This window comes from Anabrus simplex, chromosome 9 (assembly GCF_040414725.1).
Source record: "Anabrus simplex isolate iqAnaSimp1 chromosome 9, ASM4041472v1, whole genome shotgun sequence".
In the NCBI taxonomy this organism is placed as follows: domain Eukaryota; kingdom Metazoa; phylum Arthropoda; class Insecta; order Orthoptera; family Tettigoniidae; genus Anabrus; species Anabrus simplex.
In genome coordinates this window covers 94,030,761-94,054,926 of record NC_090273.1, presented here as the reverse complement: position 1 = coordinate 94,054,926, position 24,166 = coordinate 94,030,761, and the positions used below count along the sequence as shown (strand labels likewise).

Genomic DNA, 24,166 nt, shown 5'->3' with positions numbered 1-24,166 from the left:
CAATTTGTCACTCCTGTTTAACACCCATTAATTAGATTTTCCAAAAAACAAAATAATACATGTTTCTGTATTTTGAAAGAAGATTCCATATATTAACTGTCTGGTCTGTAATGTCTTCATTTTCTGAGATATACCGGTAAGTATCCTCATTAAAGACATTCAACAACTTATTCACACTTTTCACCCCTCCTATTGGGATTTTCCGAAAACAAAAAAATATGTTTCTTTATTTTGAAATGACATTCTAAGTACCAATTTTTACATCTGTAAACTTTGAAAATTTTTGAGATATAGATACACCCATTTTAAAAATTCACCCCCCTTTCAACCCTCCACTATTTGGATTTTCCAAAAACGAAAAGTACATGTTTCTTTATTTATAAAGGAGACCCCAAATACCGATTTTCAGGTCTGTGACATCTTCAGTTTCTGAAATATAACGATCCATATTAAAGGAATTCAACCATTTTTCACCCATTTTCACCCCTCCTATTGGGATATTCCGAAAACAAAAAAATGCGTGTTTCTTTATTTTGAAAGTAGATTCTATGTACCAATTTTTACATCTGTAAAGTTTGAAAGTTTTGAGATATAGATACATTCATTTTAAAAACTCACCCCATTTTCACACCCCCATTAATTCGATTTTCCAAAAACAAAAAAATACGTTTTCCTTAATTTTTAAAGGAGATCCCAAACACCAATTTTCTAGTCAGTAATATCTTCAGTTTCTGAGATATAAGTATCCTCATTAAAGGCATCCACCACTTTTTCACCCCTTTTCACCCCTCTTATTGAGATTTTCCGAAAACAAAAAAATACGTGTTTCTTTATTTTTAATGAAGATTCAAAACACTAATTTTTACATCTGTAAACTTTCAAAATTTTGAGATATAGATACACTCATTTTAAAATTTCACCCCCCTTCTCACCCCCTTAGCGACGGAATATCCAAAAATCCTTTCTTAGCGAGCACCTACATCTTAATGTGAATGTATCCCCAAAATTTCATACCTTTATGTCCAGTAGTTTTGGCTCGACGATGATGAATCAGTCAGTCAGTCAGTCAGGACAAGCTATTTTATATATATATAGATTATTGGCCCTACCGATAAATACTACATAATTAAAGTTATATATTATTAAATTTCCTATCGTGTCCGACTCATTGGTGGAATGGTCAGCATTGAGTTCTTCGGTTCAGAGGGTCCCGGGTTCGATTCCTGGCCGGGTCGGGGATTTTCATCGCCTCTAATGTATTCGTCTGACCTGGGCACTGGGTGTTTGTGTTTGTCCCAATACTTTCCTCTTCATATTCACACAACACATTACACTACCAATCACCACAGAAATGGGCAATAGTGATTACTTCCCTCTACATAGGATTGACGTCAGGAAGGGCATCCGGCCGTAAAACAGGGTAAAATCCACATGTGTGACAGTTTGCACCCGCGACCCAAAGGTGTGGGAAAAGTGGTAGAAAAAGGAGAAGATGATGATTATATTTCTTATAATTTATATCTTATACATTTTTACTGTACCGGCTATGATAACAGAGATATTCTTGAATTTGGATTTTTGTTGCTAAGTCCATATCAGCGCCGTGGTACGAGAAAATGGTTGAATAGAATTGAATGAAAATCGGTATGTAAAGTCGGGAAATAAGGAACTACAGTCTACGCTATAAATAATTTTATTTACCCTGTTCAAAATGATAGTTTAGGGGAAGGTGCCAAAATTTAAATTTTAATTACCTATCTAATCGGTCAAATCAAAATGTTCTACATAACAAAAGTTATAGAGAGAGTACAATTTCTAATTATTTATGTCTTATTCAGTTTTACCGTACCGGCTATAATAATATTGTGAAGATGATTATAAGAATGAGAAAAAAGTCATGAAGGAACGATCGCTTGTGAATAATAACACAAGAGGGAGTCATAAAAGAAAGGACGACTCACTTTACATTAGATGATCTAATATCACATAGTTGGAAGAAAAGTAAATGTGAAGGCCTGCAATGTAGACAGCTCATAAAATTGATCAAAAGGACATTACATTGAGCATTGTATTCTGCTATACCATTTATCTCCGATAAATGGGATTACTGCTGCTTACCTAGTATAACAGCCTCCCTGAATATTGGCGAGAAGTAGCTGGGCAGTTAGATCTCTCTCTTCTTTAGCATACCATTCCTCTGGTTCATACATTTTCTGATATTACTGGTACGTAACACACTGGATCACCACAGTATTCCAGCTATTTGATCCCTACTCTGAGGCAGTGATTGGAATGAGCAGTATGCAAACTTAAATAACCACGAACCTACTACGCTGGCGTAGCAGGGGGAGAGGTGATATTCCCACGTGGCGCGTTCCAGGTGGCAGATGGGGGGGGGGTCCTAACCGGCTTGCCGGCGGACCAAACACGTAGGGGAAGAATACACCCACGGCATCCTCTGCCCAGAGGTGACTGAAAGGGATGTTTGAATTATAAGTATAAGACTACTTATAACTAGTACCACCACGCAGGGAACGCCATGGGTCGCTTTTACTTGCGCGTAATACCACTATGTTAGGTACACAAGAGGTTTGTGTTTAGTAGCGACAGTTTGTGAATCAGGGTGAGTTTTACAGTATCTGTGATTAGTACCACTCTTACCGAGCTCGATAGCTGCAGTCGATTAAGTGCGGCCAGTATCCAGTAATCGGGAGATAGTGGGTTCGAGCCCCACTGTCGGCAACCCTGAAGATGGTTTTCCGTGGTTTCCCATTTTCATACCAGGCAAATGCCGGGGCTGTACCTTAATTAAGACCACGGCCGCTTCCTTCCAATTCCTAGGCCTTTCCCATCCCATCGTCGCCGTAAGATATATCTGTCGGTGCGACGCAAAAAAAAAAAGAAAGAAAAAAGGTACCACTCTTTGAGCGACACCATGGGTCTGTCTTGGCTATGATTAGTACCGACTATCTGAGGAACACCACGGGATAGTACGTGTCCCTGTGATTAGTACACCTATGTGAGGAACACCATAGGTTTGCATTCCCTGTAAATGGCGCCACAATGTGAGAAACACCATAGGTCTCTGTTACATGTGCACATCAGATTACCTGTGAGTAGTACCATAATGTGTGCAATACCGCGAGTCTACACTATTTTTGATTAGTACCGCAACATGATGAATACCATGGTTCTATTTTCCTAGCGATAAGTACCATTATGAGGGGCCGATGACCTGGACTTTGGACCCCTTTAAACTACAACAATCATCGATTCGGGATTGTGCTCTAGAAGCAGTCCCTTGGTCAGTAATACTATTGATTACCACTAGTTTCCGGGAGTGTAGGGCATTGCAGGTTGGATCCACTGATTGTTTAAAATTTATATCCATACATTCATTCTTCATCACGTGAATTCTGGTCAGTGGATGATTTTGGACTTTTAAATTCTCATTACATTTTGTCTCCATTTGCACCATTAGGGGCTGATGACCTAGATGTTAGGTCCCTTTAAACAACAAGCATCATCTTAAATGGAATAATGACACAGGAGGAGTGTTCGCGGCTGTATGCGGTCTGGTCATTCTAGATCTGGAACTTTGAACTGTTGGATCGGCACTGTATTACTTTTCTTTAAAAGTGAGAGAATGTGATGTTTTTCATTTTATCGAATATATCATACGGCAGCATTGCTTTTAATTGTGACATTTGAACTGACGTCATTGTAATGTCCTATGTTGACTTCAGTTGCGAAAACTGTAAGTACAGTCTTTCTGAGAATTCCCTAGCGAAGCGCAGGTTCAACAGCTAGTTATTTGATACAAATAGCATTGTGCTTCGGATAATCACGCGGGTGCTTGATGCAATATATTAAGCTTTGCGTTTACTGAGTAATGACATTTAAGTGCATGATCGATTCACATGTGTGGAGCACGAGTTCATACTATTTTCAGAATATACTCACATACTTCCTGTGAGGTAATAGAGATGAGTAATTTTTAGCCTTGTAGCCTCGTTATTGCAACAGTCGGGCTTTGAGACAATAAGTGTTATAAATATATTATAGTACTGTATTGCACAAGACATGTAGAATAAGCAGTTTTGACCGATTGTATCTCCTGATTTCTCCTGATTTTTCCTGATTTTAATATCAAAATCTCCTGATTTTTGGTTTTGTAAAGTTAGCAGGTTTGTTAATGCAAATCTGGATTTAGCAATATATCTGACATCTTTTGGGCATCATTTCAAGAGTCTTAAGTGCATCAAAGCAAGTTCAGTAACCTCATTAACAATGTTCTCACTGGCAAGTGCTTTGTAACAATGATTGCAGACTTTTCTGATAACACAAATAGCCTACCGGTAATTATTATTAAATTAAGAATGTGTTAAATACATGGATCAGTATTTATGCAGTATAAGTATTGTAATTTAAAAAAAAAAATTTTTACTGTTAGTGTGGCAACTTTCCTTTTTCAGCTCATTACCTCATTTCTACTATGTTAAGGTAGGCGATGAACAAAATTCTGTATATGTAAAAAAGAACAGCTGCTATTTAAAAACAGGGGTATAATTTATAGAAATCAGTTTAAAGATGTACGCAAGTGCAAAAAAATTGGGGAAACATTGGTCTAACACCGTATAATCCCGAATACCACCCGCCACCAAATAAGACCCGCACTCTAAATTTGAGATGGCAAAATACGGAAAAAAATAAAAAATCAAATAACTTACATACCTATTTAATTTTCTTCAGATATACCACAAATATAAATTCAAACAGCTTACAATTAATAAAATCACAAAAATCATAAATAAAATTGGTTCAATACCCTGATCATTCACAATTCACAGTCGTCACCTGAAGTTTTACCATAGGAACTATCAAAATCATTAAGAAGAATTTAATGAAGAACAAATTACTAAGCATACCAGAAATTGAAGATTTTATTAATGTTTTAAAATTCATGTTAAATCAAAATTATTTTACATTTAATAATAAAATTTACTGTCAAAAAGGACTCTCAATGGGAGCCCCAGCATCAGGAATATTGGCTAATATATACTTAGACTATTTGGAACACACGAAAATTATTAATCAAATAGAGGGTTTGGATTTTTGGACACGATATGTGGACGATGTTTACGCTATAATAGATAACAGGCTTACCGATAGCAATAAAGTTTTAAATATATTGAACAATTTGGATTCCAATATAAAATTCACTTTAGAAGAGGAAGTAGAGAGATCACTGAATTTTCTGGACATAGTCACAACGAGAGAAGAAAAAGGATTTTCTTTCAAAATACACAGAAAATCTACTTTTACACTGACCACTATCAAGAACAACTCGTTACACCCTGAGGCACAGAAAAGATCAGCATATTATAGTTACGTTAACAGAGCGTTTGGTATTCCTTTATCCAAATCTGAAAGGAATAAAGAGCTGTTGTTTATCCGACAACAAGCCCTCTTGAATGGTTTCAACAATAACATGATTGATAAAATAATTAATACATTTTCGGAGAAGCAGCATTCCAAATTAGCAATCGAACCTAGTAAAACTAAAAAATACATCAAGTTCACATATAATAATCTAAACATACACGTAATAACAAATTTATTTAAGAGAAAAAATTTCAAAATTCCATTTTCCACCAATAACAACATGAAACATAGTATTTTCAACCATGATACAATAAATCTCTCGGAAAAAGATAAATTTTTTGATTCGGGAATATATAAACTCACATGCTTTGAATGCAAGAATACATACATAGGACAATCTGGCCGCAATTTTAAAGTTAGATATTTGGAACATGTGAATGCCGAAAAACAAAGAAGATTCTCAGCTATGGGATCACACATGACTGCCACAGGTCATAAATTTACCAACATAGAACAAGACCTGACCATCATAAACAAATTAAAGAAGGGCAGCTTAATGAACACATATGAAGATCTGTACATTCATCTAGACCAACTTTTAAAGAAAAATGATAACCTTAATGAGGCTGTAGAATATAAGAATCCTTTATATTATCAAATTCTAGTATATTTGAAAATGCTTGAGAAAGATCACGAAAAAAGAATTGGAATTTCTCCACCTACAGGTAGCCCTACAACTTATTCCTCCTCAGTTGAAGCTATAGGTGACAGCAAGGAGGTTCTTGACACAACTATATCCCCTGCTCCTCCACCTCCTCAGGTGCAAGAGCAAAGAAGAACGCATTATCAATATTACACCAGACACAAGACTGTGAAAGAATGACAGGAGTTACTGTTCCAAAGGAAAGCAGGCTTAATAAGAATTGACAACTAGGAATTAGTTATATTTTCATCTGCATTAATAATAAGAGCCATATTGTGATATCTGGTTTTCTTCATTTCAACAATTACTTATAAACTGTATAATTTATAATTTATAAATTGACCTTTTTTCATGAATTATTAAGAAAAGAATATTCATTTAGGACATATTCTGTATGGAATATTGTACAAGTGTTTCCTTGACGACTGCTTTCAGTTGTAGAAATAATTTATATTTTCTCTTGAGTTTTTTGTTTGTTTTAATGTTGTCAATCTTATGTTAATTTTAACCCTTTCGCTTTCAAGCTCTCAGCTGATGGATGTGTGAAAACTGACAGCCATATTTAGCACACTATGCATACACTTCTTTTAAAATTGCATTGAAGGCACACCAATAAAGATATCAACATGAAAGTTGGCAAACTTATAGAATATACATCACTTAGTATCACTGCATGTAAGTCATTTCCCTAAACCAAAAGCGTTTAATGTTAAAAAATAATAAATATATAAGAAAAGTTATAAATTTCAGATTTTGAAAGTTTGGAAGTAATTCTAGGAAATAATATTCACAATCCGAGTTTGTTATTCATGTCAGTAGGAAGGCTATATTATTGTTTACTATCATGGTAAATATCACGATTCTATGTCCATTACATCCAAGGATAGATTAAAATGTTTAAAGTGATGTAACACTGAAAAATGTCAGCCATTTTTGCATAAAACACATATTTCTTAAATCTAATATAAAAGACTCGCCAATGAAGATATTACCATGCAGTTCAGTTGACCTATAGAAAATGAATCACTTATTATCACTGATAATGTGTTGGACATCTATACCGTCTGGTTTGAATAGCTTGTCCTTATTTTTGTTCAGGAATTGATAGGCATAGCGATTGGTTTCTGAGACCATCAGATTTAAAAGAAAGGAGGTAAAAAACAAATTGAAATATGAAATAGGAGCGGAATTTGGTGGTGGCATATGCTTAGGTCCTGTCACTTCCTGATACTGATGAGGGAGTGGGATGGGCTGTTCCGGGGCTAAGATATCGCGATAATCTTCGTCCTCCAAATCGCTATCCACACTAACATCACTGTCTGGAGGTGCTGGATTATTATCATCGTCTACACTTTCCGATTCGGACAGAGAAACATCACCACCACTTGAATAATTGTCAAGATATTCAGTGATATCATCGTCAGCTAAATGAACACTCTTTGCCCTGTCGCGTGCGATAAATAACTAGGCCTAACCTAAATGAACTATATCTTACACTTCACTATCACTATGCACCTAATTACCTAAGGAAACTATTTCAATAATGAACTAACAAGTAAACTAAATATATTGCCTACGATACAGCCTAATTTCACTATATAATCACAAATGAAAACGGAGAGAAATGAACGCAAGTTTGCCACCAACCACGATGTAAACAAGACACGGAACTCCAGTGAGCACATGTTTCAGACCTCAAGAATAACGATAGATACGGTTAGCCGGCAGTTCCCGCGGAGTATAACGTGAGATTAAACTATACTCTTCTTATTCCGTGCAAAAAAAATGCTATTTGGCGCGTAAATAATGAAATAATTATAATAAAGGTGGATAACGACGGATCGTTACCCTGACAGTTTTCGCAGGACCCGTGGGTACCGATAGATCGTTACCTTGAAACCCAAAGGGTTAAGGACACTTCCCCTTAAGCATTACTTTGTCAATTTTATATATTTTTCATCTAAACAGTGTTATGTGGCGGAAGATGTTGATAAAATATGAAACATGGACCACTTTTAACCATTAAATTGCCTTAAGCAATCATTGTATCTACTAGGTGGAAAATAATAAATACTTAATTGTGAATAGGAACTTTTGTCGCTAGCATCTTTCCACAAATAGTCGTACTCACTACCGTCCACTGAATTTGAAATTCCACATTTCTTAAAGCTTTTGGACATTAGATTGTTGGGAATGCGCGCCCATACGGTCTTGATCCAGCTGCATATTAGTTCCACTTTAGGCCTCTTCACTCGTCCCGTTGGTGATAACGCGTGATCACCATCAGACATCTATTCGGTGTACAACTGTTTCATACACTTCACCCAGTCCTCAACTAACGCACTGTCCATCCAGCTGGATTTGTGTTCTAACAATAACACTGGACGGCAGGTTTCCTTTCGGAAGTGTTTTCCTTGATATACAATAATAAAGTTTTATTATGAATCCACCTGTTCAATACATTATAATGTTGTCACATTTAAAATATCTTCATGAGTTAAAAAGTTATATATGGGACATGTTTCGCTCCCTTACAGAGCATCATCAGCCAAATCTGAATCTCGAATAATTGTTATGTACGTAAATAATGACTTAAGAACTATTAGAACATTTTTGATAAACTTGAAACTTACTCTATTAGAATATCATAAAATATATATAAAATCTTTGTATACATGGCTTAATTACATGTGCTTAATAGGAAGATACATTAAAATTGTGGAAGAAAGAGAACTAAAATATTAAATAAAATAAAAAATAAATATATCATGTGTGAAATCTTAGAAAGACGTGAAAATCATTCTTAGGAGCTAAATTTGGGGATTTTCTTGGCAATGAGATGTGGTAAAAAAGTTATTTATCCCTTGTGGATAAGAGTCTATAAAGATTCAAATTGATCGTCAATTTGATGATTGAACTTGTAACAGGATAAATATTGTTCTTCAAGAAATTTAAATGCTTGTTGTCATTTGACCTCGGCGAATGCTGTTGAAAAGATATGTTCTTATAGATGTCAAAGACCGTTCGTTGAACTAATGGATTTGATAAAGATGATTGAAAGGGACGTAAATCAACGCTCGTATTTAAAAGCTGCTGCTTGGTTTATCTTGTTGAATGTCTAACAAGAAAAGGAATCTTGTAAGTAATCGGAAGTTGTGTTGCTAGTTATGAGTGTACTTCTAGAAACTTCACTTACCCCTCCAATTGCTGTTTGTCGGTTTGGTGTTGTCCGAGGTTATGTGGTGACTGTCTGTTCTGATCTACTCCTTGTGTTGTAAGAGTGAGGTGGTGGGGGTTGAGGGGAGGGAGTAGGGGTAGGAGGAGAAATGTTTGTGGGTGTGGTTTTGGAAGGGGAATGTCTAGTAGGAGCGCAGGGAGGGGTTGAGTTCTTTAATGTTGGATGATTATTAGTTGTTTTGGTAATGAAAACTTTGGCAAAATTACTTTTTTCGAGATTAAGGGTCTTTAATAGTTTCGGTAATTGTTCGTGTAACGGATTTCTTATTTCAATTTCGTCATTTAAATTTTTTTCTTTATTGAAGTACCGGTCTAAGTGGATATAAATATTTTCTAATTCTGTCATTAGTTTACCTTTTTCTATCTTCTTTATAATTTTTAGGTCTTTCTCTATGGTTGTAAATTGGTGGCCTGACTCTTTCATGTGAGCACTCATCGCAGAATGTTTGTTGTGCTTTGTAGCATTAACGTGTTCTAAGTATCTTGTGAGAAAGCTACGGTCAGTTTGGCCAACATATGAGCATTTACATTCTACACATGTTAATCTATAAATGCCAGAACTTACATAACGGTTATTGTTAGAATTTATACTATTGTGGTTGAAAAAAATGTTTCTGTTTGTATTTTGTGTTTTGAATGCTATATTTACATCTCGTTTTTTGATAGGATTAGTTATTTGAAAAATGGTTGGATTGGTGAATGTAAATGTTGCGAATTTTGACTGCTTAGTTTTTTTGGGAGTAAGATTAGTTGCTAACTTTTGTTTTACTTTATTGATGATCTGATTGACCATATTTATTTTATATCCATTAATTGAGGCCAGATCTTTTATAAAATTGAGTTCCTTTTTTAAGTTACTCTCTGAAAGGGGGATTTTGAAAGCTCTATAAACTAAACTGTAAAAAGCCGCCTGTTTATGTGATTTTGGGTGAAGAGAACCTTTTTTTTTATCGTTAGAGGAGCGTATGATGGTTTTCTAAATATTTGAAATTCAAATCTATCTCCTATTCGTGTTACATTAATATCCAGGAAGTTTATTGAGTAATGTCTTTTGAGGAAATAGTGTATAAATTTGGATGTTTTATACGTGGGACTATTTCTACTGTTTATTATAGGACGAATGAGTACGTTGGGTTTATGTAATTTGGGCAATGCCCTACCTGTTGGTAACTTTGTATTCATATTTATCATTTTTTGGTATTCTTGTTCATTAAATAAAAAAGTAGAATTCTTAAGGATAATTTTAAGATTCCGTTGAATCTTATTTATTTTGTTAGGTTCATCTTCTTTCATGAATTTTATATTTGGGTCAATATTATTTAGGGTTTTTTCACTTTCATTTTTTGGCTATCTATTATGACAAAGGTGTCGTCTACATACCTGATCCTAAGGCAAAGTCCATTTATTTTTGTATTTATTTTGTTTTGCTCCAAGTGATCCATATATATGTCTGCCAGTATGCCTGACGTGGGGTCTCCCATTGCTAGGCATGTTTGATGGTAAATCTTTTTATTAAATGTGAAGTAATTATTGTTTAATACAAATTTCAGTAGGTTTACGAATTCATCTATTTCACATCTACTTAATTTACTGTACGTAAGGAGATTGTGTTTGATGATATTGATGGTTTCTTTAACCGGTATATTTGGATACATGTTGGTTACGTCGAATGAAACCATTTTATGTTGTGGTTGTAAATAGAATTTTCCTAGTTTATTACAAAATTCTATTGAATTTTTGATTGTCAATTCGTTATTAAATTTGTAATGTCTTTTGAGGAAATAGTGTATAAATTTGGATGTTTTATACGTGGGACTATTTCTACTGTTTATTATAGGACGAATGGGTACGTTGGGTTTATGTAATTTGGGCAATACCCTACCTGTTGGTAACTTTGGATTCATATTTATCATTTTTTGGTGTTCTTGTTCATTAAATAAAAAAGTAGAATTCTTAAGGATAATTTTTAGATTCCGTTGAATCTTATTTATGGGATCCTGGTTTACTACAGTGTAGATTTTGTCTGAAAAGAATTCTTCTGTTTTTCAATATAGTCATTTTTATTTAAGAGGACTGTGGTTTCACCTTTGTCTGCTTTGGTAACAACTACATTATTTTTGTTTAGTTTTGTTTTTAGTGTCATTATTTCTGTTATGAGAGTGGGATTAGAACTTTTGTTTATTTCCCTTACGAAAGCTGGGAGCTTCTTTTTAACTTCAAATCTGATGTCGTTTTGTATATCTGGTGTTAATTTATTCAAGTTTGATTCAACTTCTGCTACTACATTGATTACGTCTTTTACTTTTTGAGATTTAGGCCAATTAAACTTTGAACCTTTATCTAATAGGTTCATTACATTATCAGTGAAGTTTGTGTTTGAGAGATTGATAGTGGTGGGAATGTTTTTAAGGTTAGAATTAGGATTATTTGCTCTATTATTAGATTTGTTATGATTTGGATTGTTTTCTTTTAAGAGTGTAAGTTTGTTATTTAGGGTTTTTTGTTTCTTGTCTAAAACGTCTGCAAGTTTCTCTGTTATATGATTTTGGATAGAGTTCCATTCTAAGGGAGATAACTCTTGTGCAATTTCCAAGTGTGTACGATATAATTGCAAGTTCAAAAATGATTTCTTACTATAGAAGTATCTGCTACTCATAACAAAATAAATGAGATCTGGCTGAAAAGTGAAATTAAAGCTCTCTATAGTAAGAAATCATTTTTGAACTTGCAATTATATCGTACACACTTGGAAATTGCACAAGAGTTATCTCCCTTAGAATGGAACTCTATCCAAGATCATATAACAGAGAAACTTGCAGGCGTTTTAGACAAGAAACAAAAAACCCTAAATAACAAACTTACACTCTTAAAAGAAAACAATCCAAATCATAACAAATCTAATAATAGAGCAAATAATCCTAATTCTAACCTTAAAAACATTCCCACCACTATCAATCTCTCAAACACAAACTTCACTGATAATGAAATGAACCTATTAGATAAAGGTTCAAAGTTTAATTGGCCTAACTCTCAAAACGTAAAAGACGTAATCAATGTAGTAGCAGAAGTTGAATCAAACTTGAATAAATTAACACCAGATATACAAAACGACATCAGATTTGAAGTTAAAAAGAAGCTCCCAGCTTTCGTAAGGGAAATAAACAAAAGTTCTAATCCCACTCTCATAACAGAAATAATGACACTAAAAACAAAACTAAACAAAAAATAATGTAGTTGTTACCAAAGCAGACAAAGGTGAAACCACAGTCCTCTTAAATAAAAATGACTACATTGAAAAACAGAAGAATTCTTTTCAGACAAAATCTACACTGTAGTAAACCAGGATCCCATAAATAAGATTCAACGGAATCTAAAAATTATCCTTAAGAATTCTACTTTTTTATTTAATGAACAAGAATACCAAAAAATTATAAATATGAATCCAAAGTTACCAACAGGTAGGGCATTGCCCAAATTACATAAACCCAACGTACCCATTCGTCCTATAATAAACAGTAGAAATAGTCCCACGTATAAAACATCCACATTTATACACTATTTCCTCAAAAGACATTACAAATTTAATAACGAATCGACAATCAAAAATTCAATAGAATTTTGTAATAAACTAGGAAAATTCTATTTACAACCACAACATAAAATGGTTTCATTCGACGTAACCAACATGTATCCAAATATACCGGTTAAAGAAACCATCAATATCATCAAACACAATCTCCTTACGTACAGTAAATTAAGTAGATGTGAAATAGATGATTTCGTAAACCTACTGAAATTTGTATTAAACAATAATTACTTCACATTTAATAAAAAGATTTACCATCAAACATGCCTAGCAATGGCAGACCCCACGTCAGGCATACTGGCAGACATATATATGGATCACTTGGAGCAAAACAAAATAAATACAAAAATAAATGGACTTTGCCTTAGGATCAGGTATGTAGACGACACCTTTGTCGTAATAGATAGCCAAAAAATGATAGTGAAAAAACCCTAAATAATATTGACCCAAATATAAAATTCACGAAAGAAGATGAACCTAACAACTCAATAAACTTCCTGGATATTAATGTAACACGAATAGGAGATAGATTTGAATTTCAAATATTTAGAAAACCATCATACGCTCCTCTAACGATAAAAAAACGATTCTCTTCACCCAAAATCACATAAACAGGCGGCTTTTTACAGTTTAGTTTGTAGAGCTTTCAAAATGCCCCTTTCAGAGAGTAACTTAAAAAAGGAACTCAATTTTATAAAAGATCTGGCCTCAATTAATGGATATAAAATAAATATGGTCAATCGGATCATCAATAAAGTAAAACAAAAGTTAGCAACTAATCTTACTCCCAAAAAAACTAAGCAGTCAAAATTCGCAACATTTACATTCACCAATCCAACCATTTTTCAAATAACTAATCCTATCAAAAAACGAGATGTAAATATAGCATTCAAAACACAAAATACAAACAGAAACATTTTTTTCAACCACAATAGTATAAATTCTAACAATAACCGTTATGTAAGTTCTGGCATTTATAGATTAACATGTGTAGAATGTAAATGCTCATATGTTGGCCAAACTGACCGTAGCTTTCTCACAAGATACTTAGAACACGTTAATGCTACAAAGCACAACAAACATTCTGCGATGAGTGCTCACATGAAAGAGTCAGGCCACCAATTTACAACCATAGAGAAAGACCTAAAAATTATAAAGAAGATAGAAAAAGGTAAACTAATGACAGAATTAGAAAATATTTATATCCACTTAGACCGGTACTTCAATAAAGAAAAAAATTTTAATGACGAAATTGAAATAAGAAATTCGTTACACGAACAATTACCGAAACTATTAAAGACCCTTAATCTTGAAAAAAGTAATTTTGCCAAAGTTTTCATTACCAAAACAACTAATAATCATCCAACATTAAAAAACTCAACCCCTCCCTGCGCTCCTACTAGACATTCCCCTTCCAAAACCACACCCACAAACATTTCTCCTCCTACCCCTACTCCCTCCCCTCAACCCCCACCACCTCACTCTTACAACACAAGGAGTAGACACAGAACAGACAGTCACCACATAACCTCGGACAACACCAAACCGACAAACAGCAATTGGAGGGGTAAGTGAAGTTTCTAGAAGTACACTCATAACTAGCAACACAACTTCCGATTACTTACAAGATTCCTTTTCTTGTTAGACATTCAACAAGATAAACCAAACAGCAGCTTTTAAATACGAGCGTTGAATTACGTCCCTTTCAATCATCTTTATCAAATCCATTAGTTCAACGAACGGTCATTGACATCTATAAGAACATATCTTTTCAACAGCATTCGCCGAGGTCAAATGACAACAAGCATTTAAATTTCTTGAAGAACAACATTTATCCTCAAAAAAGGCTTTCACGGCCGCAGATCTTATAATCACAGCAATAGAACCAGCTTTACGGTTGGTTAGGCCGTGTGCATAATGCAGAGTTTCGTCCAGACGTGCCATTTGGACTCATCAGCTGGAATGGCACGCCCCTCCAGGACTCTGCATAGCAGTGGCAGACCAAACTGTGTGGCCCCGCCGAGTTAGCAAATCAAGTTTGCTAACCTGCTAAAGGAGAAAAGATTTCTCCGTTCAAAAAATGCTGTTGTATCTCCAATGGGGGAGCATTTTTTGAACGGAGAAATCTTTTCTCCTTTAGCAGGTTAGCAAACTTGATTTGCTAACTCGGCGGGGCCACACAGTTTGGTCTGCCACTGCTATGCAGAGTCCTGGAGGGGCGTGCCATTCCAGCTGATGAGTCCAAATGGCACGTCTGGACGAAACTCTGCATTATGCACACGGCCTAACCACCCAAAAACATTTATCCTGTTACAAGTTCAATCATCAAATTGACGATCAATTTGAATCTTTATAGACTCTTATCCACAAGGGATAAGTAACTTTTTTACCAGATCTCATTGCCAAGAAAATCCCCAAATTTAGCTCCTAAGATAGATTTTCACGTCTTTCTAAGATTTCAAACATGATATATTTATTTTTTATTTTATTTAATATTTTAGTACTCTTTCTTCCACAATTTTAATGTATCTTCCTATTAAGCACATGTAATTAAGCCATGTATACAAAGATTTTATATATATTTTATGATATTCTAATAGAGTAAGTTTCAAGTTTATCAAAAATGTTCTAATAGTTCTTAAGTCATTATTTACGTATATAACAATTATTCGAGATTCAGATTTGACTGATGATGCTCTGTAAGGGAGCGAAACATGTCCCATATATAACTTTTTAACTAATGAAGATATTTTAAATTTGACAACATTATAATGTATTGAACAGGTGGATTCATAATAAAACTTTATTATTGTACATCAACAGATTTCAATACGGATTAAAACATGAGATTTGTCACTTGCAACAAGTGTTTTCCTTGTCAGAACCACATAGGGAGGAAGTTTGGTTCCATCCACTAATATGCACAACATTACCGTGATTCGTTGCTTTTCGTTAGCATCTGTTCTGATGGTCACACTTTTAGAACCCTTTGTATCTACTGTATTTTCCAGTGGCATTTCAAAATTGACAGGTGTCTGGTCAGCTTTCCCAATTTGCAACAGCAAATAAGAATTTTACTTCCTCAAATGAATAATGTGATGCTGAAAGGCCGTTAATTTTTCTTCATGCGTCCCAGGAAGACGACGTGAAATAGATGTACGTCTCCGAATGCACAATCCCTTTCTCTGATAAAAGTTTCGTATCCATCCGCGGCTTGCAGTAAAACCCTGTGTTTTGAGTTCTTTTGAGATCTCTAGTGCTTTCAATTGACACATTTCACTAGAAACACCATATCCTAACTCACGTTTTTCTATCACAAATTTGTGGAGTCGTTCTTCAATTTCTGGAAACACTGTACTCTGCCCCCCGTTACTTTTTTGAAGTTTTTCCTTCTTCCGCCAATCACGAATACACGATTCATCAATATCACACTTTCTGCCAACGGCACGATTTCCATATATTTCAGCTTCGCTTACAACTAAGTTTCTCACGCACAGTAAATGATCGCAGACGCCATTTCACTTTCACGGGACAGAGACAGAACTCGAATGTGAGCGAGGTTGACTTCTTTAACCTTTGTGCTTGCAGCATGCCAGCAACGCTTGTGAAACGAATGACGATCGAGCATCCGCAGCAGCGGCTTTCATATTTACCCATATTCTTTGATTTACCGTATTTCTTTACCTTACATTTCGTGTTTACATGCCATTGTAACCGTATTGAGGAAAAAAAATAGATCTTGTGTTCTAGAACGCAACTAAAACACAATAAGACCTGAATGTCCGTTTACATTTGGTGTATTGAGTACAGTAACCGTATTCAAATCTATTTCAATACTCCTTGTAAACATAGTAAATATTTATGGAGGACCTGCACCCAAGATTTAGAACCAATATTTTTGGGGGAAAAAAATTGTGGGTGGTATTCGAGATTATACGGTATTTACAATTCATCATACAATTTATCATATTGCCATAGATTTAACCGGGCGAGTTGGCCTTGCGGTCAGGGGCACTGTCGGCAGCCCTGAAGATGGTTTTTCGTGGTTTCCCATTTTCACACTAGGCAAATGCTGGGGCTGTACCTTAATTAAGGTCACGGCCGCTTCCTTCCAACTCCTAGGCCTTTCCTATCCCATCGTCGCCATAAGACCTATCTGTGTCGGTGCGACGTAAAGCAACTAGCCGTAGATTTGACTCATTTGAGGTATTGGAATGAGGTGCCCTCAGCTTCAGATATATATGTTAAGAAGAAGAATGGGTTAAAACCCTATTCTGTCATCCTAGTAGTGATTTTCTGTAGTTCCATGTATAATGATAATGGGTTATGTTTTCTTCCTGAAAATCTCAAGTTAAATACAAGTACTCGAAGTGTGGATAGTTCAGCCTAACTGTTCATCAGGTAGGCTTCTCTCTCTCTCATACATCAAATGTGTTCAGAAACATCATCACTTTGCATATTTTAAAACTCATTGTTTCATGTACACTTGATAGTTGATTGTAGTGGAACGTGAAGGAGTTACCTCCCAGCCGCTGGTGGATGGTTGAGGTCAATAATAGTTTGGTCCTGGCAGAAATGCAGATTATTTTGAAGCTAACGTAAGGGGTATACTTTCAGATCTATCATAAAATCTCTATAAATATTCCTGATCATTGACTATGGTTCTGTTATATATGATGACTTATCTGAAACTTCAAACATCATGCTACAGAGGATGCAAAACATATGTGTTTGATTAGTTAATGAATGCCATGCTTCCCAGCTTCATCACGAGGGTAGGTATGAACATCGAGGGGCCATCTTGATGGAGCTTCAGTCTTGATGTCCTGATGAAACGAGGAAGCAGAAACGAGCTCATCAGGGGCTGAGAAGAGATGGATATTTGTCTTTGTGTCCTTTGTGTTCTGATCTGCCATTATGTTTGTCGTGTTATGTGTTCCTCTTCTTTTCTTTTTCCTCTCTCTCTTTGTATATATGAGATGCTGCAGGAAAGAGGTTTCTCCCTTTTTTATTTTGTGATTTTTCTTTGATGTGTTATATCTTTTACAGAGAGATTCTGCTTACTCACCAAGCCTGTCATCTAGCAATGTGTGGTCAAACCCATCAGTCCCTGCTCCAACAATTGAGATGGGCGAAGAGAGGGTTGCTCAAGTGTTAGCTGCTATGTCTAATATTTCTCTTCCACCGTCTGCTGTTCCTGAATGGGCAGCCTCTGTTCCTGAGGAACATTGGAGACAGACCCTCCTGGAGAGGATACAGAGTTTACGTAAAGCAGAAAGTGGACAATCATAAGTAAGATAATTTTGCAATATTGTTTTAAAAAGATCAATGAAGAGGTGTGGACAAGTGTAAATACAATCAGTTTTAGATTATTCTTGTTAAATTTATATTCATTGTGACTCTGTGTTTGGTGAAGTTAACAAACCTGAGCTCTTTTTCACATTCATTTTTCTGACATTTTGCATAAATAATTCTGGACTAGTGGCTCTACCATTATGTTCACGGTCAACTCGTTGATCGTAGTGGAACGTGAAGGAGTTACCTCCCAGCCGCTGGTGGATGGTTGAGGTCAATAATTGCTTGGTTCTGGCAAAACTGCAGATTATTTTGAAGCTAACAGCAGGGTACACTTTCAGATCTATCCTAAAATCTCTAGAAATATTTGAGAAATTGTAATTTCCTTGGAAAGTGATCTTCATGTTTTGAATCTTTGATCTTACTGGAGTTGCAAACACTGTATCATGATGAGAAAGTACCCATATATACCATATTGAGTCACATGAAGCCAGCCTTTATTTGTGTGTGCATCTCATAAAGGGTAATTTCATTCGCAGTTAATGAGCCTCCTCCACGACTGCTTGCCTTTGTAATCTCTTGGATTTTAACTCTGTCTATTTCATTCATGAGAGCTTCAGTTTTATTTCATGTAAGCAGAATTATCCTTTAACATTCTACAATCAGAGCTGAATTACTGAATTTTTGAGATCAGGAGCACACGTATGTGACCTTTTTAACTTGGTCCAGAATCTTTTTTTTTTTTTTTTTTTTTTTTTTTTGTGTTGCAGTCTGTTGAAACAACTTCTGTGAAGTCATTTGCCCTTCTCTTGGATTTGGTGGAGGTCTTGATGCATCATCATGAACTAAAAATGACAATGTTGATAAACAAGACCTTATTTTCTGTCCTGATTGTTGCAGTATTTTGTGGTAATCACTGATCATATGATTAATTTCTTCTTTCTCAGCTGAAGCAACTGGCCTAAACCTGTTGGATAATTTCCTCATTCTCATTCGAGAAAAGATTTACATGCCCCAGGGCGTCTTCCAGAAATCTATCCAGAACATATTGGGTCTCAGGAGAAACATTATATTCTGCATTCTCTCTCATTCCAAAGGTCCTCAGATATTTGGCAAAGGTGCTTTATGCTGCATTTTAGGACATCTGTAATAAATGTTCTGACATTCTGTTGCATCACCCACTATGCTGCTGTCCAAGGGATCATGTAATTCTTTGTAGAGTGGTTTGTTAAAAGAAAAGTAAGACAGCTGACATGACACTTGAAGGCAAAACAAATCCTTATTTCCTCTGAAACTAGCACAGGTAGGATCTGTAGAAATTGTTGTGTGATGGAGTACGGTCTTTGAGAAGGTTTAAAAGGTGAAAATAAATAAATAATAATCAGTCCAGTTCAGTCTAGTTGTCACTTGCTCCGTAACGTCGGTGACTTGAGTCCTTGTCCTAATCTCCTTTTGGACCTACTCTCTCAGGCTGATTCCAAGCATAGGGTGCTCCATTGATTTCTGGTAAACTTGGAGGTAGATTTTGGTGTTCACAGTAAAAGTAAGTTTCATGGCCATATGTCGTAACTGGGAGAATGCATTTGTCGTACACTTTCCTCTTGAGGTTCATTGCCACGTACAGATTTCGCAGGTTGTAGCCTAGTTTGCTTATAGCTGCTAGTAATGCTGTATCCCAGGTACTTCTCAACAGTTTCTGTGTACTATGAAATTATTCTTTTACACTGTAAATGTTTACTAGATATTTACTAGACTATTTATTAATCTCTGATTTTTTTGTTTTCTTATATCAAGTAGACAGACATCTGAGTTGAAGATCTCTCTTTTACTTATATATTGTAGTGTAGAACTAATGTTATTTAGAGCACAAATCAAATACTGTGCAATAGTGAATAATCCTCATAAATTAACTTCTTTCATATCTACATCTGTAATTCCTTACCTTAATTTGTTGTATTGTCTCAGAACAAACAAACCACCAAAGATCATGTCAGCCCTCTTCCACCTGTATATTGTGATAACTTTCATAACATTAAGCTAAAATTTATACTAATTACTTTCATATGAAAGCAAATAAAAATAATTTCCTTCTTTGATGTGCACATTATTTTTAATCATTTAGTATATTTTAGATAGATTGTAAATTGTTTTTTGTGTATTTGTAACAAATTGTATTATTGCTAAGGTTGAATTTTATAGATAAAAATGTATGCTTTTCTTCAGCTTTTTATTTTGAATATCCTTGTATATTTTTATCCTCTTTCTTATAATTTGCCTATTCCAAATTGAGATTATGATAAAACCAATGACCATGGTTGCTGTCTTTCGAATGGCCACCTCGAGTGATAAGCACAGAAAGCTAGCATATTAACTAATCTAATACCAACTCTAGTAATGCTCTAAGAAGCAATTACTTGTGGAGAGCGTGCTGTGTATCCTTGGAAAAAGGTATTAATTGATAATTAAGGTCAGAGGACATTAACCTCAAGTTCGTCAGCATCAATGCTGAGAAAAGGAGAAAAATACTTCTTCCCTATCAAAATAATGAAAATATCAGGTAAAGAAGGCTTTACTACAATGCTGAAACCATCACATTCAAGCTGAACTCCTGATGGAGGAATACATGCTGCTGGAGAGAATAAGGATATAATGGAACTAAAATTTTAGGTTTTTTCCCCAAGAGGTTGAAACCATCATGTTCTCCTATTCACCACTGGTTGTCCCGGCCTTAGGAACACATCACCATTGACATGGATGGCAAGTAGGTGGACAATATTAATGAAGATAGAGGACTATTTTATTATCCACAAAATCTCCTTAACAGCCCTTCTGTCAAACATAGTTTAGTTCCATGGTCACACCTGTATTAAATTCATGACAAAGCAGGAAATCATTCTTTGGCCAACTTGGTAGAAAGCTATGTTAAGCATTATTATTACCATAATAATCATAGGGTATATGAGGCATTGAAATTCAAACCCTACATTAATACAATCTCTGCATTTACTTTATTTATATGTCAGAAGCAGAGTTGCATACATATATTGATAACTATCAAGCTTACACTCATAGTCACTCGGACGTCGCACAGCTCGCAGCACACGAGAATTGGTCTCGAGAGCGTTGTCCTTCATCCCTGCTGAAAGAATTGGAGCAAAGTTGGACATTTTAGATTACATATTTCACTCATGTGTAATGGGGGTTGCATATGTAGCAAAGCTCATCTTCCCCGTCTCAGGTTTGAATAATGCAGGCCTCTACTATTCAAGTAGGTGTACATCTTATCTACAGTTATTCAAAAATTATGCAGGTTATTCAGCTAAAATGTCCACCCCAAATAAGTTGTAAACAGTTTAAGATACTGTCATTCTGTTTTTACTTTTGTTAATGGTATTAAAGGGTTCATAGTTGAACATGCAGTACTTTTGACAAAATGTATTGGCTCACACGTTTTCATATGAGAATGTTATTTCACGCAATAACTGCCAATGATATACTATCAAGTTTACAGTCGTAGTTACTGGTACGTCGCACAGCTTGCACTGCAGGATGATCGATCTCGTGAATCTCGAAATCTGTGACGTCAGTCTCGAGAGAGAGCGTTGCCCATCACTAATATATATAATGATGTACAAAACATGTCTATAAAAAGAATAGAAAACTGTGCAGCAAAGGTTCAGATTGTGGTGCACCAGAAATAACGTTCTCATATAGAAACATGTTGTGCCGATAAATTGTCAAAAGCCTAGAAAAGTACTGCATGTACAACTATGAATGCATTAATACTATTAATGAAAGTGAAAACAGAATGTCAGTATCTTAAAACTATTCACGGCTTATTTGAGGTGGACATATTTGTTGAATAACTGTGCATAATTTGTGAATAACTGTTGAGAGAATGTACATCTACCTGGATACTAGAGGCATGTGTTATTCGAACATGAGACTAGGCAAGATGTGCCTTGCAGCATATGCAACCACCATTACATACGAGTGGAACATGTAATCTAAAATGTCTGAGTTTGCTCCAGTTTTTTCAACGGGGTTGTGACGGGTAATACTCTCGAGAGCAATTCTCCTGTGCTGCGATCTGTGGGACATCTCAGTGAACTACAAATATAAGTTTCATTATATACCATCAGCATTCTCATACGCATTCACGGCGATTAAGAGGGGGGGGCAGTTGTCCCCCCCCACTTTCTGGAGAAAATATTACATTTTTATTTCATTTTGGCTGCCTGAAACTATGAATTATTAAAAACAGCAATTTGTACAAGCCCTGTTGTCTTGTCACTTATCACCTAAATCTTTCTTATATTTTCTTTAATTATTAACAAAATTATGGTTCATGGTGTGGGTTACTGTAGTCACGACCTAGTTCCTGAACCATAGGGAACGGCTGAGTGGCCTAGTAAGTGGTCCTGAGAGTCGGGATACCAGTTGCTATGGAATGGCAGTGGGCATCTCGGACAAATTCCTGAGTCATGGCCCTCCTTGTGCTCAGGCGGCTAGGACTATACAATTCACCGGTGGTCCATAACCCGTTAGAGGAGAGATCCTCACTTGGACTATGTGCAAGTAAACATTCTGCTTCATGAATTTACCGAGCTCAGAACATTTTAAGCAAGCCTCGGACCTATGGGAGTAACGGAGTCCCACTCCCATTTGACAGGCAAGGAACTCCTTGGAAACAACTTGGCGAATGAAATGGAATTCGATGGGGAGCTATCAATATTAATGGGGCTTATGGAAGAAAGAAAGTAGAACTAGCTGAGTCAGCAAAGAGGATGCACCTGGATGTGCTAAGGAGTAAGTGATATTCTGGTAAGGGGAGATAACGAGGAAGAGATAGGAGATTATAAAGTGTACTTGATAGGTGTTAGAAAGGGAAGGGCAGAATCTGTGGTAGGGCTGTTTAGCAGGAATACTATTGCACGCAAGATAGTTTCTGTTAGGTACGTAAATGAGCTAATGATGCGGGTAGATTTGTCAGCCACGAATCTACTACGCTGATGTAGCAGGGGAGAGGTGATACTCCCACGTGGCGCGTCCCAGGTGGCGGATAGGGGGGTCCTAACCGGCTTGCCGGCGGACTTGAGGGAAATAAAATATCTCTTGCAGACCAAACACAAAATCCCCTGTGGATGGGGGATGCAGACGAAGAATACACCCACGGTATCCCCTGCCTGTTGTAAGAGGCGACTAAAAGGGGCGACCAAGGGATGACTGGATTAGAATCGTGAAACTACTTGTAATTAGTACCACCACGCGGGAAACACCATGGGTCGCTATTACGTGCGCGTAGTACCACTATGTTAGGTACCAAATAGATTTGTGATTAGTAGCAATCAGGAGCACAGTGCAGTCAGGCTTTTATGGTACCTGTGATTAGTAGCACCATATGAGTGACACCAGGGCTGTGGCTTGCCTCTGATTAGTACCCACTGTATAAGGAACACCATGGGATAGTACGAGTCCCTGTGCTTAGTACACCTATGTGATGAAAGCCATAGGTTTGTGTTGCCCGTTAAATGGCGCTGCTATGTGTGAAACACCATAGGTCCGTATTACATGTGCGAATTTCATTACGTGTGAGTAGTACCATAATGTGTGGAATACCGCGAGTATACGATACTTTTGATTAGTACCGCACCATGTCAAATACCATGGTTCTACTTTCCAAGCGATAAGTACCATTATGAGAGGCCGATGACCTATATTTTGGACCAATTTAGCTTGCAAGCATCATAGATTCAGTATTGAGCTATAGAAGCAGTCCCTTGGTCAGTATTACTATTGATTTCCATCCGTTTCTGAGACTGAGGCATTGTGTGTCGGCTCCACTGATTGTTTTAACTTCATATCCATCCGTTCATTTTTCGTCCTCACGCTTTGAATTCTCGTCAGTGGAGGATTTTGGATTTTTATTTTGTCATTGCATTTCGTGTCATTTCGTACCA

General features: G+C 36.0%; 1 protein-coding gene across 7 annotated transcripts in view; it reads left to right on the top strand.

Moving 5' to 3' along the window:
- LOC136881304 (uncharacterized) overlaps positions 1 to 20,423 on the top strand; it is a 48,094-nt gene extending 27,671 nt beyond the window's left edge. For all 7 annotated transcript variants that reach the window (XM_067154111.2, XM_067154107.2, XM_067154108.2 and 4 more), the window contains exon 4: positions 17,961 to 20,423. In XM_067154111.2, coding sequence (XP_067010212.2) covers positions 17,961 to 18,203 — 243 coding nt within the window. In that variant the 3' untranslated portion in view covers positions 18,204 to 20,423. The remainder of the gene's footprint in view (positions 1 to 17,960) is intronic.
- Positions 20,424 to 24,166: the final 3,743 nt, after the last annotated feature.